Source organism: Penicillium expansum (assembly GCF_000769745.1).
Source record: "Penicillium expansum strain MD-8 chromosome Unknown contig258, whole genome shotgun sequence".
NCBI classification, from domain to species: domain Eukaryota; kingdom Fungi; phylum Ascomycota; class Eurotiomycetes; order Eurotiales; family Aspergillaceae; genus Penicillium; species Penicillium expansum.
The window spans coordinates 331,257-355,038 of NW_015971248.1; the positions used below are offsets into that span (position 1 = coordinate 331,257).

General features: G+C 47.7%; 9 protein-coding genes across 9 annotated transcripts; 4 read left to right on the plus strand and 5 right to left on the minus strand.

Moving 5' to 3' along the window:
• Positions 1-593: 593 nt before the first annotated feature.
• PEX2_075310 (uncharacterized protein) lies at positions 594-1,764 on the minus strand (the record flags this gene model as incomplete). The annotated part of the gene is made up of 2 exons (XM_016744801.1): positions 594-1,263; positions 1,319-1,764. The coding sequence occupies 2 exons, from the start codon at positions 1,762-1,764 to the stop codon at positions 594-596; spliced, it is 1,116 nt and encodes a 371-aa protein (XP_016600721.1).
• Positions 1,765-3,606: 1,842 nt separating this feature from the next.
• PEX2_075320 (Tannase/feruloyl esterase) lies at positions 3,607-5,415 on the minus strand (the record flags this gene model as incomplete). The annotated part of the gene is made up of 2 exons (XM_016744802.1): positions 3,607-4,233; positions 4,291-5,415. 2 exons carry the CDS (start codon positions 5,413-5,415, stop codon positions 3,607-3,609), a joined length of 1,752 nt encoding a protein of 583 aa, XP_016600722.1.
• Positions 5,416-6,226: 811 nt separating this feature from the next.
• On the minus strand, positions 6,227-7,601 carry PEX2_075330 (uncharacterized protein; the record flags this gene model as incomplete). Its single annotated transcript, XM_016744803.1, has 4 exons — positions 6,227-6,681; positions 6,753-6,820; positions 6,887-7,029; positions 7,092-7,601. The coding sequence occupies 4 exons, from the start codon at positions 7,599-7,601 to the stop codon at positions 6,227-6,229; spliced, it is 1,176 nt and encodes a 391-aa protein (XP_016600723.1).
• Positions 7,602-8,801: 1,200 nt separating this feature from the next.
• Positions 8,802-10,545, plus strand: PEX2_075340 (putative GABA permease; the record flags this gene model as incomplete). Its single annotated transcript, XM_016744804.1, has 6 exons — positions 8,802-8,900; positions 8,951-9,135; positions 9,187-9,266; positions 9,324-9,559; positions 9,608-9,704; positions 9,755-10,545. 6 exons carry the CDS (start codon positions 8,802-8,804, stop codon positions 10,543-10,545), a joined length of 1,488 nt encoding a protein of 495 aa, XP_016600724.1.
• Positions 10,546-11,437: 892 nt separating this feature from the next.
• PEX2_075350 (ABC transporter, transmembrane domain, type 1) lies at positions 11,438-16,436 on the plus strand (the record flags this gene model as incomplete). The annotated part of the gene is made up of 11 exons (XM_016744805.1): positions 11,438-11,653; positions 11,716-12,763; positions 12,820-13,986; positions 14,042-14,356; positions 14,414-14,525; positions 14,579-14,650; positions 14,702-14,817; positions 14,904-15,329; positions 15,494-15,599; positions 15,667-15,747; positions 15,818-16,436. The coding sequence occupies 11 exons, from the start codon at positions 11,438-11,440 to the stop codon at positions 16,434-16,436; spliced, it is 4,278 nt and encodes a 1,425-aa protein (XP_016600725.1).
• A 516-nt stretch (positions 16,437-16,952) lies between these two features.
• On the plus strand, positions 16,953-17,876 carry PEX2_075360 (uncharacterized protein; the record flags this gene model as incomplete). The annotated part of the gene is made up of 2 exons (XM_016744806.1): positions 16,953-17,362; positions 17,429-17,876. 2 exons carry the CDS (start codon positions 16,953-16,955, stop codon positions 17,874-17,876), a joined length of 858 nt encoding a protein of 285 aa, XP_016600726.1.
• A 282-nt stretch (positions 17,877-18,158) lies between these two features.
• PEX2_075370 (GPI anchored serine-threonine rich protein) lies at positions 18,159-18,886 on the minus strand (the record flags this gene model as incomplete). Its single annotated transcript, XM_016744807.1, has 3 exons — positions 18,159-18,492; positions 18,578-18,673; positions 18,768-18,886. The coding sequence occupies 3 exons, from the start codon at positions 18,884-18,886 to the stop codon at positions 18,159-18,161; spliced, it is 549 nt and encodes a 182-aa protein (XP_016600727.1).
• An 898-nt stretch (positions 18,887-19,784) lies between these two features.
• On the minus strand, positions 19,785-21,348 carry PEX2_075380 (alanine--glyoxylate transaminase; the record flags this gene model as incomplete). The annotated part of the gene is made up of 3 exons (XM_016744808.1): positions 19,785-20,853; positions 20,913-21,254; positions 21,299-21,348. The coding sequence occupies 3 exons, from the start codon at positions 21,346-21,348 to the stop codon at positions 19,785-19,787; spliced, it is 1,461 nt and encodes a 486-aa protein (XP_016600728.1).
• A 794-nt stretch (positions 21,349-22,142) lies between these two features.
• On the plus strand, positions 22,143-22,908 carry PEX2_075390 (vacuolar protein sorting-associated protein 29; the record flags this gene model as incomplete). The annotated part of the gene is made up of 4 exons (XM_016744809.1): positions 22,143-22,199; positions 22,250-22,264; positions 22,326-22,739; positions 22,792-22,908. The coding sequence occupies 4 exons, from the start codon at positions 22,143-22,145 to the stop codon at positions 22,906-22,908; spliced, it is 603 nt and encodes a 200-aa protein (XP_016600729.1).
• Between the last annotated feature and the right edge of the window lie 874 nt (positions 22,909-23,782).

Here is a 23,782-nt window from a genome sequence, read left to right on the forward strand (position 1 = left end):
TCTCTTTCTCCATATCAAATATGAATCGAAGGAAGCAATTACTCCGGCTAGTATCTTTCCTGCTTCCCACTCAACATGGACCTGAAGACAGATAATGCATTGATATTTAATAAGTGAAATCCCAAACTTGATCCTCGCAAATGTTCCCGAGGTAGAAAATGCAATCCAAAACAGCAAGATAAAGTAATTAGCCTGAATGTAGTTGACACAGTTAAGAAATCGCAAAGCAACTAAATCTCTATATCAATCTAAAAGTCCTCTATGACTGTTGAGTCGCTCTCCCCTCCGGAAACATCCCCAGATAATGTGTCCTGAAGAACCCAACAATTCGGCCTTTGAAACTTTGGTGATTCAATCGGATCAAAAGGACTAGAAATGGAAGGTGCTCGTCATAAACGAATCTCGGAAGGCGCGATATAATCTATTTGGATATGATATAAGAGGGGTCATACCGAGGATAATACCACAATGTCTTTTGATAACTTCTTAGATCTCCCTTGAAATGATTCTTTATATTCTCATTTTACAGCCGAAAGCATGAAAATGCCCGTGGCATGAAAAAAAGCACAATCCTCAATAATATACAGCTGTCGTCACATGGATTCTTGCTTTATCCTTTTGCTGCGCCTCGTGCCAAGCTCGCCAGGATTCTTCCTTGAATCCTCTGGAAGCTGGTTATTCACCGATGCCATATCTTTCACAGTATCTAAACCAGGCTCGGGTTCTTGACCAGCATAGTAATCCGAGACAGTGAGATTGCGGAGCACATAAGCAGCCCTCTCAATATGGATGAACGAGACAGGTCCATCCCCAGACTTCTTTCCAACGTCATTGTTCAGCCGTGCCCGCAGCTCCTGTGAGGCATCCCACAGGTCTCTGTACTCATTCATATTGTACTTGGCAATCAACTCCCCATTAGGTTTCTTATGTTTAGAAGGCTTCTGCTCCGTGGAGTCCTGCCCCTCTGGAAAATCCATCAGACATAGCCAAAGATACACATCGTCGCTGTAAAAGGGGACTTGTTTCTTAGCATCACCGAAGACCGTGGCGATGGACAAAATCAAGGATGCAGTAGCCGGGCCGACGCCACGGATAGGCGCAGTAAGGGCGTCTAGACTGGCTTTAGGGAATGCATCGTTCGGCGCAACCACAGGATCTGCATCTGGGAGGGTGGCGAAAGCCGTAGATGTAGACTTGGTGATCGTCGCGACTTGGTTGCTTTTCACCATTCCCATGAGCATGGGACGAGAGACTCCATGTTTCCTAGAAGAAAGTCAGACAAAGTTGGACCTGTAGTATACAGCAAATTGTTACTCACGTCTTCCATTCCATAATATCAACCAACTCCTCCTTGAGCAAGTGTGCTCCCTCCGGCGCATTTCCTTTCTGACCACCCTCATTTGCCCGGTCCGCGATAATCTTCGGCAGGACTTCATACCGCCACCGGTCAAGCTGGAGGAACTTATTTGTCTCTTCGAGGGTATGCTTCTCCTCGGACGGATCGAGCTCTGCCTTCGTGGTCTTCGTCTCCGCCTTGCGCTTTGATCCCTTCCCCGCCTTGGACTGCAGCTTCAGCATCAACTTAGCACGGTGCACTCGTTCTACGGTCGAGGGATAGTGTGATAGTAGCTTGTGGAATGTCGCAAGGGTGATATGGCGCGGATGGAATGATACATGTTTGTTGTCATCCTCTCCGTGATTTGGGTGGTCTTGGCTTTTCTCAGGCTGGACATGTAATGTCCTTGCTTTTGTTTCCTTGGCCATAGTAGGGGATTACTAGGGCAATTCGTCCCGGGGAGAGTTGGAAGGATGTTGAAGCTTGCATGGAGAATGTTCGTATGAGTTGTTATCGCGAGCTGATAAGCAGTTGTAAGGAGAGTGTTATGGCTGTATTTTATTTCGTGGTTTGTAATTTCTAATACAATAAATTACAGTTATACCGAACCTTGGACTAGTCTGCTCCGTACCTTCGTGTGGTATATATACCCAGTAGGCGATATCCAAAAATAAGACAAAAGCAAAAACATACAACAGTGAGGATTCGCTGGTGGTCACCCACCCAACTACTAACTCACCGGCGTGTGGCTTAAGTACGGCTGAGCGGACGGGAAGCCCTGTTTTCCACACCCTATGGTCGTATGTATTAGGTTACATGTAGAAGAGGATTGTATGATACAAAGAGATTGGAAAGGTGAGGTTTGGAAGGGTGAGAAGCCGGGCGAGAACCACCCTCAAGTCGCATTGACCCTTTCAGCTGAGCGATAGTGTGTCCAATACGTGGAATGATTGACTCCCAGCACAAAGATCGCACAAAGTCTGAGGAGCGCGAACGGTTCAGCTAAAAAGAGAGAAAAGAAGAAGTGAGCCGTAAGCCGTTCCGGTCTTGCTCTGATGATGATGTGCCCTGTGGCCGCACTCGCACTCGTTTTAATTAAAATTTGATCAGTCATGCATTATCCGATACAGGGAAGACTGCAAGACGAGATGGACAATCAGAAGAGGAAGATTCGGGTTATAAGTGTCGTCGAATGAAGTCTCCTTGCCGTGAGTTGAACAAAAGCGCAGAATATGACAAGGTCAACCTAGGCGCGACCCTGACGCCCGAGACTGCAAAGAAAGACATATCACTGCCCTCAGTTATCGACAGGGCAATGGAAAAGACATTGGAAGGTTTAGTTCTATAATGGACAAATTTGACACGAGAAGAGTTACAGATTGAGTAGGATGACCGCGCGGTATGTTTAGCAATGAAAAGGCTGTTTTGAGTGTTAGAAAAAAATAAAACCCTTACCCCTGGAAGTATAAAGAATATTATAATAAAGAATCCTAAGGGGCCAATTAGGGCCTTGGGCTATGGAGGGTTATCTTTATAACTATCCCCCTTCTCTATGTAAGTTATCTTAACCTATAAATAGCGACAATAATACAAGATCAATTCCTTTAGCTAGTAGTAAGATCGTTAGATAATTTTAGGTAGGGATACCATGCATATGTCTTGAGAATCTAGGAGAGGAGGGAGAGCAATACGACTTTATTGAAATTGATAGATAACTGCTGAGGGGAAAAGAAGAAGCGAACAGGAAGGTGAGCACAAATCCCAACAATGTGTGTTTGGAACTGGTTAGCTTCATTTATGAGGCTAACGTATAAGAGTGCCCAGCACAGTATGCGCTAAGGCACTCTCGGTGACGTTTGTAGCACGAAGATGAATCATTTTTCAAGATGTATTTGGGCACTGCGCCCTTCTTCGCCTATTCTCGTCCCATGATTCAAGAGGAGCGCAGTTGAAGCCCAGTTTATGACCTTTAGATCAAGCTTTCGTCACTTAAAATTGTTGCCTGGCGCGTTGAGCCAACGGGGAGGGATGACCCTGAGAATATAATCTGCCGTACTATTTACCCTGTTCTACAGGTACAGAAAAGACGGAACAAGCAATCTTGTTAAATTACCCCGAGCAACAGATATGGTATGCGTGGGAGTGGTACAGTTATTTTTCCATCTTTTGATAGATAGGGAAAATTCTATGGAATATAGTACAGTGTAAAGACAGTCTGAAGACAACGTGTGAATATAGCATGTAGGGATCTCCAAAACCAGAACAAGCGCTTAGTACAGAGGCGTCTTGTAGGCATCGAAGGAATAGGTGAAAGTGTCAATCGAAGCCTGATCGTACTCGCAGGTCAAGGTTTTTCCGCTATCCTTCCAGTAGGGACGAAGATGCCAGGCACAGATCTGCTCATTTGAGCCCTTGTTATCACCTGAGAGAACCGTAGCGTTCAAAGTTTGAGGTACAATGCCCTGCTCCACCCAGCGAGCCATAACCTCGAAGTTAGTCTGAGGGAAGGGTCCGTTGGGCTGAGCACTGTTGCTAGCACAGTGAGCAGCTCCGGGCACCAGGAAGAGACGGTACCACTCCTGAAGTTCGTTGTTGCTAGCATTGTACGACTTGCCCGGGTACATGGTCTGACGAACAGAATCATAGTAGTGGACAGAAGAACCGGTGGGGATCGAACTATCCTGCTCGCCATGGTAGTGAATGACCTTACCACCGTTCTCATGGAATGTCGTCAAGTCTGGAAGAGTAGTCTGGAGGGAGTCCATGTAGCGGGTCATTCCTTCCTTCATCCAGCCGACGAGTGTGTCATATGTCACACCTTCCAAGGTGGAAATGTTGTCTTCGTCCTTCAAATCCAGGAAACGGGAAACCCATTCACCGCCTGAACTAGCGATGCTCTGTAATATTTAGTACAAGGTCGACATAATCATCATTGAAAAAGAGTAAAACCATACCAGTTCCCACTCGTCAGTGGTTGAGTTATAGGCCGTTTGAGCGTCATTGAAATCAGCGCCCATCTGGTAAGAGATGTACCCACGGCGACCCTTCGAATCAAACAGTCCATCAACAATCTTCTGGGCCACAGCCACACCTTCGGCGCTCACAGTGCCGTTCTGGGCAGGTTCGGCTGAGGCAGCTTGACGCTTGCCGAATCCGAGACCAAGGCTACTAGCGGTGGACGCAGCACAGTAGTATGACTGGCCGATGATCGAACTCATATTAAATTGCAGCTGGCAGAGATCGGAACGCGAGACCACACCGTCATTACGACCGTCCAGGGGATCGCAAGCGGAAATCGTCTCGTTCATAATTTTCTCGAGCTCGCATGGCGGAGGGTAGTAATCCAAAGTCTTCTCAACAATGTTCGAATAGAGGTGGTTAGCCTGCTGCTGGCCATAACGAAAGGCCGGGGCACCAATAATCAAGCCATCGTACTCCTCACCAGCGCGCTGACCCTGAGACCATCCCTCACGACCTCCCTCAGAGCAACCCTGGTAATACGAGTAGACCTTGGTGCTGTTGGACACGTCATAAAAGTTCCGGGTGAGCTGCTTGCCGATAATGGTCATCTCCTTGATAGCCTGGTAGCCAAACATATACACGATCGGCCAATTTATTGTACCATTGCTGAGCAGGAAAACTTCATCAAAGTCGGTATCCATACTGCCAAATCCTCCGTCGGTGAAGCCGGACGCAGCACCATACATCACGCCACCAGGTGCAGACATCGAACCGGACTGAATAGCATAGGCACCACCTCCAGTAGCAAGGAAGCGGTTTTTGAAGTTACCGGGTGCGGGCAGGTAATAGCCGACGATCACTGTCTGATCCAATCCACTGTGGGTGTAGGAGAATGTGACATTACAGAAGTCGATCGTCGCGTCGGGGAAGAAAGTGCCGTCAGAGTGGGAGGAGTTGTAGACAGCATTGGCAGTTACTGAATCATGGCCAAAGGTGACGCCTAGAATGTAGTTGTTCTCAGGCAGCGAGTCGCGGATGCGAGAAACTGTGCATGCGCTGCCCAGAGAAGTGGCATAGGCCACGCTGGCCAATGTAAGAAATGATAAGAGTTGATTCATCCTCCTTGAAATCCTAAGAAACGTGCGGAGTCCAATTCGGAGAGTAGATATTGTTAATCATTCGACACCGGCTGTGGTCGTCGAGGCACTTTATATTAGTACCACTATGTTGTACGGGTCTGATTAATCTCGGACAACATTCTACTTTTGCGCTAGATTGCTATTCACCGAAATCCTCGAGGATCATTAATGGTGACGCGTCTAAAGATAAACAAGTCGGACCCATAGGATTGTCTGTGGCGATTCTGCAGAACTAAAGAAAAGAAATCAAACTTGGCAACAGATCGACGCGCGGGCCGGGATATAGATTACCTACTTCGGGCGACATCTCCGTATTTGGCATGAATGTCCGCTTGAGCCCGAGGCTTGGCATTTAAATCACCCATAAACTCATCTAAAGCCAGGGGTTTCGTACACTAGTCCCACTCTTAGGACCTATCGATACTTGAAGCCGAGTAATTTGTCTACGTTCATGGTGACGCGTTATGCCTAAACAGGGCTGAGCATATTATCAACTACTCTCGGCTTCGCACACTCCGTGATCGTCCTATGTACGCCCGTTCACAGGCTAGACCGACCTAGTTCTAGAATACTGTCATGGCTCTTCGTCGAGACAAGCGGCTTTCAACGTACTGAGCCTATTGGTGGAGCGGCAAAAGATTATTCCGCAAGGCCTTCAGCTCATAAGGATTGGGGATGTACATGGTTAACCTGCTATTCATGTTATGAATACATAGAAAAGAACGTGCAAAAAGACCATCAAAATATATGAAAGGGTCGCATAAGCGGCCAACCATGTTGTATATACATCTCAAAGCCGGTCCCGATGATAGTCCTCCTCAACCTCTACCGTGACATTCACCGTCCTTAGCACGGCTCCCTTCCGTTGGAGTTCTTGCGTTAAGTGCCGCGTACTCTCAGTCCCCTCGCTTGAATTAGACCGCCTAACACCCACATCATTATGATTTGGATCCCGGCCCGACGAAACCTCAGTGAAAACCCCGGTCTGATCTCCCCATCCATCAAACATTGACCGTCTATTATTCCTCGACCGCGAATGCGACTGGCTTCCTCCCGATGAGAATTGGTTAATATACCCGCTGCCCTTGGTCTGCGGGAGTTCGAGCCCGATCTCGCCGGGGATCTGGGTTGTGGTCAGGCCAGAGTGCAGGCCGGCGAAGATGTGGTAGAGCGTTGGGACGCAGGCGATTATGACGGATATGAGCATCATTGCCTGCCCCATTGTTTCCCAAATTACAATTTCCCCTTGATATTTGTCAGATTAATTTAATGAGGCTTTAGCAGGAGTTGGACGGGGAATGGGGGGTTTCACGGACAGGAGATATCGGCCGAGTGGGTGAATGAAGGTAGGAGGGCTAGTTGGGCGATTCCGAGGCCGACAACACTTTTACAAGTTAGTCAATGAGTTATTGAATTCGAAGGAAAGTTCCTGGAGTTAGTGCTAAGATACATTAGGCGCAAAGAGAAGGAGCACAAGATTTTCACCCGCTTGTCCCAGGCCATCTGGACATTCCGCATCATAATAAACGGCTGGACAACAATTACAATCTCTGTGAGAATGTTGAAGACAGCGATCGGGTACAACAGGGCTCCCTGTTCAGAATCAGATAAATGTGTTAAGTCAATTATGGATCGGTTTGTTGGTGTATACTGACCTCTCCAGCGCATCGCTCGGGGGAGTATAGCCACACATCAGGCAATTCACACTGGAAAGCTATGCTCAACACTGCGAATATCAACCACCCGACAACTATACCAACGGTGACAGCACAGCTGTGACCGAGGCTCTTGCTCGGCGTTAACTTCCAAACCAACAGGATGGTCGAGATTTTCGAAAGCGACAAGACAACGATGAGCAGGATGTGAGCAGCAAAAGCGAACTTGTTCCAGGCTTGAATGTCACCTCCACTAAGCCGGTCCTGATGCTTTCCCAGTCCATGGTCAACAGCCTTCTGCAAGACAACGACTTGAACAATTGCAATAATCAAAGCGACCCAGATGGGAGTATTGACTGCTGTCCGTCGCTGCTTAAAATAAATCACCGAACTGAATTTGGCCAGCACAAAGATTATGGCCACAATCAGGAGGCACACCGAGGTCAAGGTGATGAGAGCACCGCGATTATCGCTTGACAGCGCCTGGAAGGCGGGCTTTTGGTCGGTCATCGTATCATGCCATCGACTTCAATGGTCTCAAAATCTGCGGAGATGGGTACCAGCCATATGATAAAAATGATAAAAATTTTCTTTCCCACATCCCTGGTACTTAAAGTCCTTTCTGTTGGACATTTACAACCCTTGTTGTTTCTTCAAATCTGGCACCCACTGACAAGGGAGCGACACGAGGGCTGTTGGTTTGGTGTGGCACTATTGCATATCATCTGCTGCATGGGTGCAAATCCTGTCAGCATGGGGTACGGAGTACACTCTGTTCAATCGCCGTACCAATACGGAGTAGTATGAGACCACTCCGGTGGGGCCGAGTTTACGGGGTTCAAAAGGCGTAGCCACTAGAAGAGATTAGCTCTTGTACATTGTACGAGGCAACCTTAGCAGCCAACGACAAAGCGCGGAGGCTGGGCCTTAAATTTGCGGGACAGCGGTGATCTTCAGGGTGCACGCCCGACGCCAAGCAGAAACCCACATCAACAGCGGACCATACGAATCCGGTAAGGTGGATAGGACGTATTGTAAAGCCTTTCTTCTACAGCGTATCTAATATTTTTAAACTGCCTTGAGTATTCCCCTTTTTCCCTTGTCTCTTGGTTTTATATAGAAAAGTCTTTTGCACGAAGTATGCTTTTTTATCGCCTTCATGTACATCTAAAAATACTAACCAAAAAGACACCTCAAAAGAAATGTAAAAAGATATCACAAGGCTGCAAACGCGGCCGATTATTCTTGTATACGCATAAACTGAAAGGATGGGTATTATCCCACTAGTACTTAGGTATCTTAGTAGTTCCTAGCACAGAGTAGCTAGGAATATCTGGCTTTACAATAGGTCCTACCCACCTTACCGGATTCGTATACTGTCGATATGGGTTTCTGCTTGGCGTCCGGTCTGTATCGAGTCTAGATCCAGCACTAAGCAGCACCAGTCTCATGATCAGAATGCAGACGACAAGGGTTTGCCCCGAAGCTAACAGGAAGTTACAACGCGACGCAACAACTCGCATCTAAAGTCTCAACTACCTGTTTCGTATTGATTGTGCAATAAATACCCCTGTCTAGTCTCTATTAACGGAAATGATCAGGTAAATATAGCCTTACTTCTTGCCGTCTTCGGGCTGACTGGCCTATTTTCTGTAGACTTTTTCTCTCTGGGCTTTCTGTCCTCAATCGTGTTTCAATATACAGGAAGATATGGAAATGAAGAGCGGAAGTGCTGTGCGATCAGTACCAGTAGGGAGTAGGAATGATGCCTATGAGGGCGGTACATCGCACCAGAAACAACAACTGGAGGTAAATATCCAGCATCCAATTGACCTTCGCAGACTCTAATCTTTTAACAGAGGTATCTCAACTTTTTCTCATCGGTCGCATTTTCCACTTGCCTGCTTGCCACATGGGAATCTGCCGGTGGTAGTTTGCTCTCGGGGCTGTACAACGGCGGCCCTGCAGCGATTGTTTATGGGATTATCCTAAGCACTGTGGGTAATATGGCCATTGCATGCTCTTTAGCTGAGCTTGCCTCTATGTACGTGCACAAATGACCGCGACCTGACAGCGCTGACCTCGAGACCCATAGACACCCAACTGCGGGTGCTCAATATCACTGGAGCTATTTCCTCGCGCCTCGTGGTGGTCGATTCATTAGTTTCTTCCAGGGTGAGTGGCACTCCTTGTCATTTTCCTTCGTTTATAGTCGCATGCTGAACATACCAGGCTGGATTACTGTCTTTAGCTGGTCGGCGCTTGTCTGTATTGCACCTTACTTTATCGGAACCGAAATCCAGGGTATGGTTGTGCTGGCACACCCTGAATATGAGCTTGTGAGGTGGCGCGGTACACTGCTCATGTGGGCAGTTGCAGTTATCCCGATAATCATCAATATATTTGCGCGTCGGGTTCTAGGAGGCATCGAGGTTGCTGCGGGTATCATGCATGTCGTCTTCCTACCCGTCACCATCGCAGTCTTCGTTATTCTCGCCCCTCGAAACCCCGACTAGTTTGTCTGGGACACTTTTGTCGGCGGCCTGAGTGGCTGGAAGGATTCCGGAGTTGTATTCTCCGTCGGTCTTCTGGGTGTCATTACTCCCCTATCTGGTGCGTTCCTCCACCATCAGAATATCGCACAATCTAATACATACCAACAGGAGTCGACGGCGTAATCCACATGGCCGAAGAAATCAAAAATGCCGAAGTTGTTGTTCCCCGCTCCATGATCTACGGCACCCTAATCAACGGAGCCCTCGCATTCTCCTACCTGATCGCCATCCTCTACTGCATGGGCGACTACACCGAAGCAGTCACCAGCCCAACAGGCTACCCTATTATTACCATCGCCTACCAAGCAACCGGCTCCAAGCCAGCCACTTTCGTCCTCATGGCAATGGGCATGCTACCCGGCTGGATCGCCCTCTTCAACGGTCTCGCCTCGGTCACGCGTCTCACCTGGGCTTTCGCTCGAGACAATGGTCTCCCCTTCTCCGACTTCTTTTCCGTAGTCGATCCAACCTACAAAATCCCCCTCCGTGCTTTATGCCTAGTTGCATCATGCACCTTCGTGCTCTCATTCATTCAGATCGGGTCTACGGCTGCATTCAACGCTGTTCTCTCGCTCAGCACTCTCGGTCTCTATATTTCCTATCTTATCCCTCTTATACTGCTTGTGTTAAAGCGCTTCACGTCGCCCTGGAATATCCCGCAAGGAACATTTAGTCTAGGGAAATTCGGCCTCCCCATGAATCTTCTTGCTATTCTCTTCTCCAGCTATTTCGTTATCTTCCTTCCATTCCCGGCAACGGTGCCGGTTACCGCGGAGAATATGAACTATGCTGGGCCTGTGCTTGGTTTTGTTATGTTATTTGCCTGTGGGGATTGGATTGTTCGCGGGCGGCACCAGTGGAAAGGTCCAAAAATGAGGTCTAATGCTAGAAACGAGTGAAGTTTGGAAGTCTTGAATTGAACATGGAAGAGGGAATGAACATAATTGGGCTGCTCATGTTCGCTAGTAGCGTTCTAGTATAGGGCGTGACTAGATTGTACATATACTCTTTTATTTACTAGGTATCCGGAATATACGAGTTCCCTACACCTTGTTTATAACTAATATAAAACGGAATATAAGGTAGGTCTTTGCAAAACTTGCCGATGTCGAAACCTAGCTTCCAAAGTATATGGAAAGAAACCTCGGGTAGCCGTCAAGGTATAGTAAATCAAGATCGATCTTTAATATATTTGCAATATCCCGGTCGGGATTATTATACTGGTAAAAGCGATCTAGCTCTCCTAGTACTAGGCGTGCCTGTATTAATGATAAAGGAAGTAAATGATCGGGATCCCGAACGGTCGAAAATCGGGGTCCCAGATGGTTGACGATCGGGGTCCTAAACGGTCAAAGATCGGCGCAGATCAAATGATTTCCCGGGGTACTTTGGTGGACCCAGACGGAATACGACGGGCGTCCGGGAAGATCATTTCTCTCCTATTACAACATAGAGGTATAGAGAATCCAAAGTTGATATACATCGTTTGATGAACATGAGCGCTTTTTTTTTTGCTTTGCTTGTTCGCTTATTCGACAGTTTGGTCATAATAACAGTATCGACATACAAAAGAAAAAAGAAAAAAGAAAAAAGAAAAAACATTAATTGTGTGCGATTGACGTTAATGCTATCATCAAATCTATATGAACTCACCAATCACAAGGCGGCGATTGCGTGGTAGGTGACAGGTGTGGGCGAACAGGGGTTTGTTAGCTTACTTAAAAAAGCAGTGTACTTCCCTCGAGCTCCATATTTTCAACAAAACAAGAGCGAAAAAGAATACACGACATCATGACTCCAGGGTGCTCACTGCAGGCTGACAACAGTTTTGGCCCTGTGATAGCTCATGGGTGTCGTGATGGCTTTGATTTCACGCTATTGTTCGAGCAAGCCATATTTGGCCTTATTCCTGCGGTCGCATTCCTTCTCGTTTGCCCTCTTCGATTGCAAATCTTGGTTAAGAAAGATGTCCGGACTCGGCCTCACATAATGAGATTGGCAAAGCTGGTAAGCAATTTTACATCCCTAATCGCGCACTCAAACAGGAGGTAACATCGATTTCACCTTAGATAATTGCCTTGGTTTTCGCCGCGATTCAACTTGCCCTGCTCATCAGCTGGGCAAGAAAGGCTCAGCCTATTACAAAGATCTCTGTGGCATTGAGTGCCATAAATCTGGTATTGGCAATGGAGATTGTGGTCTTGTCGTGGGTGGAAGATCAGCGATCGGTTAAACCGTCATCACTCCTCGCCATCTACCTTGTCTTCACATTACTCTTCGATATTGTGCAGACAAGAACTTTGTGGTTATCCCACAGGAATTCCCACAGAAGTTCCCTGATTCCTAGTCTCTTCACCGTAAATGTTGTTGCGAAAACAGCAATGGTGCTTTTCGAGAGCTTGGGGAAGCAGAAACACCTAATGGGTTCCTATCAAGATCTTCCACCAGAGTCGACAAGTGGAATTGTCAATCGATCTTTCATGTGGTGGCTGAACCGTCTGTTTGCCATAGGCTTTCGAAATTTGCTTACTATTGAGGATCTTGATCATCTGGACAAGCCATTGGAGTCCGCCGAAACTGCGCAGACGGCATCGAGAGCCTGGGCTCAACGCCCGCATCTCGAGCGCCGCTTCGAATTCCCGTGGCAAATAGGCCGAGCTTTCAAGGGTACACTTGCTCTAATGGTAATTCCACGCCTATTCTTGATCGGGTTTACCTTCTCGCAGCCCTTCTTGATCGCATCTGTTCTCAGCTGGCTTGATAACCCAGATAGCGAGAACAATGCCGGTTACGGCCTCATCGGCGCCACAGTTCTAATATATTTGGGAATGGCCATCTCAAATCTCGCATACGACCAGATGCTGTATCGGTTTGTGACAATGTTTCGAGGGGCAGCCTCGGCGATGATCTACGACCATTCCTTGCACATCCGCGATGGCACCCTAGAGGATCGTTCTGCCACAATTACTCTAATGAACACCGACGTTGACCGGATTATCGACTGCTTGACTACTTTGAATGAATCCTGGGCGCGGACAATTGAGGTGGGCATTGGCATTGCGCTACTTGCGCTTCGGTTGGGGTGGGTGTGCGTGATGCCATTGGTGGTCGTTCTCAGTAAGGATTTCATTCTCGATTCACGGGTGGCTACAATTTCTAAATCTTGATAATAGTTTCCAGCGGAGGAACTATTTATATTGCGAAGTATATAGGAGGACACCAAAAGACATGGGTGGATGCCGTGCAGCAACGCATTGCGATTACCAGTTCAATGCTGGACAGTATCCAAACAGTCAAGGCTACTGGGTTAGGTCAGACCTTTATTCAGCTGGTACAGAGGAAAAGAGTCTACGAAACACGTCAAATGGCTAAGTATCGATGGAGTGTGGTCTGGAAGAATATGATCCACAATCTACCTTGGGCATTTGCTCCAGCTTTGACTTTAGCCGTCTACGCTGCTCAAGGAAACGAACTGGATGCTACCAAGGCATTCAGCAGTCTGTCAATCATAACCCTTCTATCTGATCCAGCTTCTAAGCTACTCAGCGCGATTCCTTCCATAGCGGCTGCGACAGGATGTTTTGATAGAGTGCAGGCATTTCTTCTGCTGGCAACCGATCCTCAACACACCGGGAAGGACCTTGTTGGTACGAAGGAAACTAAGGTCGATATATCTTCGCACATCGTCGAAATGCAATACATGACTCCTAAGGACTCATCAGACACTACTGGCCTTCAAACACCGGTCATCTCCATGCAAAATATCAGCATTCGCCCCTTCCAATCAACAAAGAACATCTTGAGCGATGTTAATTTACAAGTCCCGATCGGAGCACTGGTCATCATCCAAGGACCAGTTGGATCAGGCAAATCGACCTTGCTCCGGGGTATACTTGGACAAGCAGTTTGCGAGACAGGATCTATGACAGTAAACATTCGACGACCGGCCTTCTGCGCGCAAACACCGTGGCTTCCAAGTGGCACCATCCGTGATGCAATCTGTGGGGCCTTCTCGGCTGCTCCAGCAAAAGAGAATACATTTGACAAAAACTGGTACGCGACTGTTCTTCACGCATGTGCCCTCAATTCGGACCTGGATCTACTTCGCGAGGGAGACGCTACGCGAATTGGACACGGATCTGGCCATGGACTGAGTGGTGGTCAAATGCATCGCATCGCTCTTGCTCGAGCGGTATACTCTCGCAGGAAACTGTTGCTATTGGACGACATATTCAGTGCATTGGACAGGAAGACAAAGACCACTATCATAGCGCGTCTTTTGGGAGTTGATGGACTGCTCCGAAAATCAAACTCGACCATAGTTTTGGTAACACATGAGAGTAGGGCACTCTCTGAGACTTTTTTGTCGCCTATTACAAGCTAACACGCTACTAGTGGAGCAACTGCCTTGTGCAGATCAGCTTTATATTCTTTCGGATGGGCTTCTTCGCCAGGAAGAGCCCCGCGAGGGGAATGTCTACAAAGAACCGAAGTCTGATGCCGTGGAAGCTGAGGAATCCACGGGACTCATAGAGCTAGCGACAGAGGATAAAGCTGCCATGATTTCAGAGGAGAATGAGATCGAAGATCTCCGGAGGTCAGCAGGGGACTCTGCTGTCTATAAGTATTATCTGCGCTACGTTGGGTGGAAGAACGCTATGATCTTCGTCTTCTTCGTGACAATGAATGTCTTCGCTAGCTCGTACAGCGGTACGTGAATTCTCACTTGCGCTACTCCCGATATCACTGACATGAATTTTCTACCAGAGATTTGGCTTCAGCGATGGGCTGACCGCGGTGGAGGTCAAAAAGCACTCTATGTCACGATATATTTCTTCCTCGCCATTTGCAACACCATCGGAAATGGTGGTTATGTTTGGTGAAGCGTTCTGTTCGATGAAAAATTATTATTGGCTGCTAACAAAATGATAGGGCTATCCTCATCCTGATCTCGCCCTCAACAGGCCGCCGGCTTCATTATGTCGTGCTGAAGACTTTCATGAGGTACATTCAGTTCTCCTCTCTCGTATCTCGGTTAACTGCTGACATCTGAAGGGCCACGCCTCAATTCCTAGCCAATGTCGACATCGGGTCAATACTAAACCGATTTAGCCAGGATATGACCCTGGTAGAAGCCGATTTGCCTATTGGCATCTTGATCACAGTCTCAAGTAAGACCCCTTCCATTCCACTCTGCCTCCGGAAAGACTTTCTACTATCGGTCGTCAATTATCGGTATTATTGCTAACAAATCCAGATCTCTTTGCATCAATTGCTAGTGCGGCACTAATTGCAACTGGATCGAAGTACATGGCAATAACCGTGCCTTTCCTGATCATTTCCGTCTATCTCTTGCAACATTTCTATCTGAAGACATCACGACAACTTCGACTACTGGACCTGGAAAGCAGAAGTCCGTTGTACTCCCATCTTCTTGATACTGTCGAGGGTCTTGCTACAATTCAGGCATTCGGCTGGGAAGCAGACTTTCAAATTGCCAATTCGACATTGTTGGATGTTACCCAGCGCACTTATTATATGCTTAATTGCATTCAGCGCTGGCTCACCTTAGTCTTGGACCTCATCGTCGCTGCCGAAGCGGTCATTGTTGTCAGCTTGGCAGTGTCTTTAAGACATAGTACGAGTGTCGGATTGCTTGGAGTATCGCTGAACAGCATTCTCGGTATGTCTTTTATATTGCATTTTAATTTGACAATGCTACCCCTTTTTTGTCGTGATCCCTCCAGCTGACTCGTCTCCACGAAGCCTTCAACGGTAGTCTTTCATCTCTCATATCGGGTTGGACACAATTGGAAATATCCCTTGGCTCAATTTTACGTGTCAAAGATTTCGAGAACACAGTGCCACGTGAAAACTCAACTGAGCAAGAAATTCCGGTCGGCTGGCCAAGTCAGGGAGCTATTGAGATTTCGGGGATGGCTGCGCAGTACAAGTATGTGTTCCCCAAGATATACGAGCCATCGCCACTTCTATTCGCATTACTAACAAGCCACGAACAGTCCTGAAACAACAGTACTAAGCAATGTCTCGCTAAAATGTTTGCCAGGCCAGAAGATCGGTATCTACGGACGTACTGGGAGGTAAGCATCGTCTTCCTGAGAACCCTAGTTGGTGTGTTGATTAATAGTGTAACTGACTTCCCATAATTAGTGGAAAGAGCTCTTTGCTGTCGACATTATTGGGCATGCTCACCGTGACCACCGGCTCAGTCATCATTGACGACATTGACATCGCTACTCTTTCCCCTGATAAAGTCCGCGAAAGACTTGTCACCATTTCCCAGGCACCATTCATCATGGTTGGATGTACAGTCAGATTCAATCTAGATCCCACCGAAAGCATCCCCGACACAGACATCATCGCGGCTCTCGACCGAGTTGGACTCTGGAATGGTGTGCTTCTTGAAAGGGGAGGGCTAGATGCCGAAATAAACGACACTCTATCGCTATCTCGAGGCGAGCAACAGCTACTACAGCTTGCTCGGGCAATGCTCAAGATACAAGCAAGCAACGCTAGGATCTTGTTAATTGATGAAGGCACCAGCAGCGTCGACATGGAAACCGACGCTCGTGTGCAAGACCTTCTGAAGCAGGAACCCTTTAGCACGTGCACGATCCTTGCGGTTGCACATCGGGTTCACACTCTTTTGACTTGTGATATGGTTGTCGGTCTAGATCAGGGGAAGGTGGTTGAGATGGATAAGCCCATGGTTCTGAGTGATCGGAAAGATAGCATCTTTGGCAGCCTTCTCAACAGTGGCGGATATTAGTTCATGAGATGGAGATCTATAAATCTCACCCAAATTTCTTATTTTAAACCACATCTCAATAAGCTCATCCCCTAGAGTATGCCACCATAAAAAAAAAAGAGAACGGAAAAACAAAGCATACGCAAAATTAAATTAGCACAGAAAAGCAAAAACATAGGTACAAAAAAATATGTCAACTGTGTAGCGGCTAAGTCTACCGCAAAGCAACAAAAGAACCAAACACATTATGCTGGCCAACCCGCGTTCCATACCATCACCAACCATCACCAACACCAACCAACATTAATCAACACCAACCAACATTAATCAACACCAACCAACATTAATCAACACCAACCAATCATCACAACAAAGATAAACAAAGGACAAGGCGCGTAAGAAGATCAACAGCAGGTTTTAGCCTTACCACATCAGCCATAAAGCTGTCCTGGACCCAGGGCTCTTGTCCCTCTTTTCGACAACCCTCTAGCAAACTTCAACGCCTACCATACTATTGTGACCATCCGGCGCACAAGTATGGAGCCTAACACATCAGAGAATAAGTCCCAAACGACACAGTGGGACGAAGGTCAGATTTGGGTCAAATCCTGCCACAACGCTACTAGAAAGCTCCTCGCTTTCCTCCTTTCTCGCAGCAACCAAAAGAAATTGCACATCACCACTACCGAGCTAGACCTATCGTCCGGTGAATCTCTAGACTATGGCCCACGCTTTGTGAAGCCGTTTTCCCATGAGAAAATGAGAGAATATGTGAACCATGAACAGCCTTGGGATAAATTTGACATCCACGGTTTATACATCAAAGATAGTCCAGAGAGGTACAAATTCCGGCGATGGCATAACGCACGCCATGTGATTGGAATTTTGCATGCTACTCTGCAGAATTTCTTCGGCAACAATGCACCGCATCGAATAGCCGATGAAGAGTAAATCGCCTAAGTTTTTATACCATCTCTAACACCTTTGTTTGTTTAACTAACAGTACTCTCTAGCAATCATCTTGGCTCTATATATCGGTCTCAATGCCAATGGAAGCTCGAAGGCTGGACAAACGCGATGAATAAAGCTCAGCCCCATATCAACGCCTACGTAGGCGATTCGCAGCCCCTCCGTGTTGGTCGCCTCAACTCAGGTGAGGTATCTCTTTCCTACGGTTTGATCGCCAAACGCCGAATCGAAGATGGATATAACGACCACCGATATATCCCTATCACTGTCTTTTCGATGTCGGATTTCCAAGTCCGCGTCCTGCAGATCTGGCACGACAAGAAGAACCCCATGGCTCTCCAGGTCCGTGTATCACCCATCATGGACTTTAAGGATGGGGTGCAAAACAACTTGGACGACTGGGTCACCATCCTGTGCTGGATGGCAGGAGAGTCAGTTGGAGATACAAAGAATGGAACTGAAATTGTTCGAGTCATTGAGCAGGATGCCTAGCGTGTTACAGGACAAATTTTCGTTCTTTTACGAATGATACCAAACAGTCCAGTCTTATGTAGATTTTCTTTTCCTTTTCATCTGCCCGGTTCGGAGCATGGGGTTCTTGTTTTTCTGATTCTTGAGTTACTTGGTTGAAGAAAATGCCAGAAAAAACAATGAAGTACATTATGTGCAGAGATGAAATAGTATGACGTTATGTTTCCTAGGACAATCTTTGTATGGTATATGTATACATACAGTAATATCAAAAGACACTAGAACCTCAACCCAATACCAGAATTATAAAAGAACTCCCACCGCAAGCGCCAGAGCCCCCAACCAACTTCCCATCCTCAAACTAGAACCAGTTCCCTCTTCTAGACGGGGAATCGAATTGGCCTCCAACCCACTATACGACTTTATTGGACGTCCCTCGAAATTATTTTCAACCTCCGAGTCGAATATATCAGCTCCGTCGTCAATATCAGTGCTGGTCGTAGCGGCGGCTCTACTAGAGCTTGTAGCAGATGCAGCTGTTGATGTCGGCGCGTGTGCTTTGGCATTAGCACAATTTTGTTGGCGAGTGGACTCGGCGTCTTTTCTCGATATGTCGTCAGGGCAGTTGTTATAGCAGCTAGGTGGTATTAGTGTCAGTATGTTAATGGGATGTGGTGTATGGGGTAAATTTTGAAAATAACTCGGCGTTAGGTGAGGCTTACTCCAAGATATTCGTACTAATAGTACACTGACAGTTCCAGTCGTCGGGTGCGCAGATCGCCAGGTTAGATTGCATTGATTGGATGCACTGTAGGATACTGTTGGGTTAAATAATTAGTATTTGGGCTCGGCTGGAAATAGATTTAACCGTAACTGTCCGCAGACATGTATACTTGAATCGGCTGGTCTTACTTTTCTGATGCACATGCAGTATTCACCGAGCTGTCTGCTAATGTGGTTGATGTTGTATCCGCGGAGGCGAGAGTAGCGGCTGCTAGGATAAATGGGAGGGTGGATTTCAAGTAATGCATTTTGAGAGATTTTATATATGGATTGGACTAATAGAAGGGAATAGACATCCACGGGATGGACAGGCACGCAGATATATGCAAAATGTAGTCCAGTGCTACATTTCTATTGAAGACAATACATTCCATTCCTGCAATCTTCATCTCTGGCGAAACTCTATCAGAAGCCATACAAGGAGATCCCATGTGGAAATGGAATCCCCAGATCCGCTAGATCGATTTAGAAAGCCTTCTGGGTTATATCTATCTATACAACCTAGCACTGCAATCAAAATATTGAATATCAACCGTGTCTATGCAAGAGCAGGTTGGTCAATGCGTGGCTATCTAGGGGTGTGGGAGGGGACCTTGGCAATTCTGGCTTGTCTAACACCAACTAGGAGCTGGCAGGGGGAAACAGAAAACTGTACGGAGTAATTCCTAGCGTATTATTACATTCTTGACTGCGACTGGCTGTTCGAAATCTCCTACATGGCTGGTGCATTCTTCGGCTAGGGTCTTCCTTGGAAGGTTGGGTCTGGGTAGACGCGCCAATAGGGAGGATTCCAGAATGTGGAGGATCGGCGGGTACCTGCAGGTTAGTTTGTTTCTGGTTTGGGGTAGGTCGAGACAGTATATTGTTGGTAGGAAAGGGAAGAAGCGAACAAAGATCATTGCTTTGTACAATGTACATAGTAACCACTTCGACCTACCTAGGTATGTACAAAGTGAGGCCATGTTACTTTCCTATGCAATAAGGCAGTTTTTACAACTGGAATATGACATTTTTTACAACTGGAATATGACATTGTTCATGATCAATAATTCATTGCAGTAATTTTACCCAAAAAATAATCTACAAGGCTTACTTTAGATAAGTCCAAGTGATCCAATTTACACTGAAGCTACCTAACTACGGCCCTTACAGGCCCTTAGCCTGCTTGGCCTCAGCCAGAGCCTCCTTGAGCGCCGCCAGGGCATTGTCAACATCACCACGCTTGGGGTCAGTAACACTGACACCCATGTGACCGAAACGGATGTACTTGGTAGCAATCTCCTTGTGCAGGCCAGCTGCAAAGATGACACCACGCTTAAGCAGACCAGGCAGGACATCGGCCGGGACCAGACCCTCGGGCAAGTACATGGCAGTCATACCATGAGCCTGGCACTCAGGGCGAGAAGCGAGCTGCTTAAGACCGAGCTCAGCCGCAGCAGCCTTAACCTTATTCGAGACTTCGGTGTGGATAGCGAAGCGGCCGGGGACATCGGCGGTGATCTGGGTGAGGGTGGTGTGCAGGGCGTGGATGAGCTGGGTGGGAGGGGTAGCGAAGTAAGAGGGCTTGTTGTTCTCGTAGTTCTGCATGATGGGAAGCCAGTTGGCGATGGAGGCGTAGTAAGCGCCGGGAGGGGTCTTGCGCGACTGGGCGGCCTGGATGGCGCGGCCGGAGGTCATGACGATGCTGAGACCGGGCGGGCAGCCGATGGCCTTCTGTGAAGCTGTGAGGACAGCATCGAGGTCCCACTCGTCGAAGGCGATCTCCTCAGAGCCGACACTGCACACGCCGTCCACGACCACGAGGGTGTCTGGGCTGACGCGGCGCACCAATTGTGCCACGCCCTTGACGTCAGAGAGCACGCCGGTCGATGTGTCGACGTGTGTGAGGGTGATGAGCTTGTACGACTTCTCCTTCAGGGCTGCCTCCACCTCCTCGAGCGGGGTGCGATCGCCGATAGGAGCCTTGAGGTGTGTCACATTGGCACCGTATGTCTTGAGGCACTGGCCGAAGGAATCACCGAAGTAGCCGGTGTTGAGAACAAGGGCGTTCTCGCCGCGCTCGATAAAGTTGGCGGAGACGAGATCCCAGCCCAGTGTACCGCTTCCGGAGATGATGAAGGGTTGCGCGGTGGGGTTGGTGGATTGGAACAGCTTGCGGACGAGAGTCAGGGTCTCGCCGAAGACCTTGACGAAGCCGGGAGCAACATGACTCTCACTAGAGGAGTCAGTTGGTTGTTCATTGCAGCATGATGGATTGTAACCTGGACAACTCACGCATAGTGGGACATAGACTGAAGGACGGCATCGTCGAATTCGATGGGTCCCGGGATCAGGAGGGTGTTGTGAGGGGCTTGAGCAGACATAGTGGGAGTTGGTTCGGAGGGAGGGGCAGGAGGGATGGAGCGTTCAATGGGTTTATATTCGACGTCGTCGGAGAATAGCGAATCTCTCTCGGTTGAGAACGGAGTATTGAGGTCAGGTAACGGAAGGCTCTGGTCCAGGTGTCTGGAAATCAGACTCAGGCGCTCCGTAGTCTTTTTGGACGCCAGCTTTCCGATTGCGGCGCGCCGCGGGGTATTTCGCGTGAAAGGGGATTGGAGGAGTTCCCGAGGGTAACTGGTGACTTCGGGGATCGCCGCCGAGTGGATTGGCCGAGATACCGATTAGGATTCGATGATTTGTTGACTCGGATGATAGAACCGAGGGGCATGTGAGAGTGAGATTGGGAGGATTATTTATGAATTGAGTCACGCTCTTGTCTCCAAAGGGGGTTGTTTTTCCTTTGGGGGGTTTGGACGTCGGAGAAAGGAAGGCCGGGCGGATCCTACCGATTGAGACTCCCAACAGTCTACGTCCTACGCTGTACGTGCTATTCTATAGATATTGGTGGATATTAAATCAATATCTGGGGTATTCTGCAGGTTTTTATGTCATTTTATATCATTCTATTAGCAATTGAACAGGATTGTATATCTATGTTATATTTTGTACTACAAATATGTTGGAGATAGGAGTATCCAAATCTAATATAGACCTGCTCTCTTAGTTGAATGTGTGTATAACACCCCAACTGTTTTTATTTTGTAGATCAATCTCAATGCCGATGGCTGCCCGGCAATTGCTACTCCATTCGATCCTCGAACCCCAATGTAGTATGCCCCCTCCTGATCTCCTCACGGTAACCTCCGCGAAGGGTTAGGAAACCTTCGAACAAATATGAGGTAGAACATGGATTGGACTCATCAACCCGAAAAGTATTCGGACGAGAGGTTCGGCCTGATGAGCCAATGCGAAACAAACCAAAGATCGGGATGGCTTCATAGAACAGATAGCGCTAGCCATATTTAGACATAAAATAGGGCTTAGGGCATTGCTTAGTTGCTCTTCCCCGCGAAGCTCCATCAGGCTGAAGCCAACAGGCGTTGTTTCCATCTGGCTTGCTTCAATTTCTGATCACCGTGGATGGACCATTGATCTCCATTTACCCCACACGCACCCTCAAGGATGACCGCCCGTTTGGTCTTGGTCATTGGTGACCTGTTCATCCCTGACCGAGCTCCTGTAAGCTGTCCTCAGCTCAGCTTCACTATCTCCGCTAACACATCGTCTAGGATCTTCCAGCCAAGGTCCGTCTTTCTTCTGCATCACAATTTATTCCAGCCAGCTGATACTGTCCGCCGATTCTAGTTTCGCAAACTCCTGACCCCTGGCAAGATTGGCCAGACCCTTTGTCTGGGCAACCTGACTGACCGCGAGACCTATGATTTCCTCCGCGAGGTAGCTCCAGACCTGCAGATGGTCAAGGGCGACTACGATGTCGACTCTCCCAATCTTCCACTCTCTAAGATCGTGAACCATGGTAGTCTACGAATTGGTTTCACTCATGGCCACACCATCGTGCCACCCGCCGACGCCGACGCACTGCTTATCGCGGCCCGCCAGATGGACGTCGATGTCCTGCTCTGGGGTGGTACCCACCGCTTTGAGGCATTTGAGATGGAGGGTCGGTTCTTTATCAACCCGGGAAGCGCAACAGGTGCCATGAGCTCGGGCTTCTGGCCAGATGGCGAGGAGCCTACACCGAGTTTCTGCTTGATGGACGTGAGTTGCCCTGACGGATTTGGTGGATAGTATATATGCTGACCCTCAATAGATTCAAGGTGATGTCCTTGTGTTGTATGTCTACCAGCTGAAGACTGATGCCAATGGGGTGGAAAATGTGGCTGTTGAGAAGGTCTCATTCCGCAAGAACCACCCCCCGGCTGCGTGATACTGTCCTTATGCCTACCCCACCTCCTTCCTCCCTCATCCGTGTAAATAAATGCCTTGGTGTTCGCCCGATCATATGTCCTTCTCCTTTCATCCGCCTTGTTGCAGATCCCATGCTTTTTCAATTTGATACATGATACCTTGAATCGAGTCATTTCCTCAACATTATCTATGATGTTGCTATCTATTCCTACGGGTTGAATTGTTCGCTCTGATTTCCTTGATTCTCCCCAAAACAGGATTTTATAGAATTGAATTTATCCCTTTCATCTTGTGATCGTCTTGCGGCTTGCTTGCACCTCTCCCAGACTGGAGTTTTTCACTTATCTAGCAACATTTGAAAATATATACACGGTAGCCAGAAGTAAATCGTGTCGATTCCGATTCAACATAATTTGCATTCTCGATGATCTATGGCTCCTATATGTATGGGGTCTGTAATACTATGACCTACACAACAGGTACTATCCAATTGAGAATAAGGAGCATATCAAAAACAAGATTGCTCATAAATCACCAATTTTAGGTGACTTTTACTGCGCTTGATATTTATTCAGGTTGGATAGTTAAAAAGAAGTGGGCTTTCTGTATTGATATATAGTTGTAGTTTCCTTACCTATGTAGGTCGAGGGTGAAGAACATTCAGGGTATTCAAGTATCATACTTGTGGACCTTTTATATGCGCGGGCCATGCAAAAAATACCTCCATGGTTAATTTCTAGAGATCTGTTAGCTGAATGTTTCTAATTGTTTCGTGACACCCCCGTTTAGTGAATGGGTGAGGCTGGAAAGATGATTACCGGTATATACACCGCCCGGCAGTATACCACCAATTCATCGCTGCCGGAAAAGGCGCTATTCCCAAAGGAGAGAGC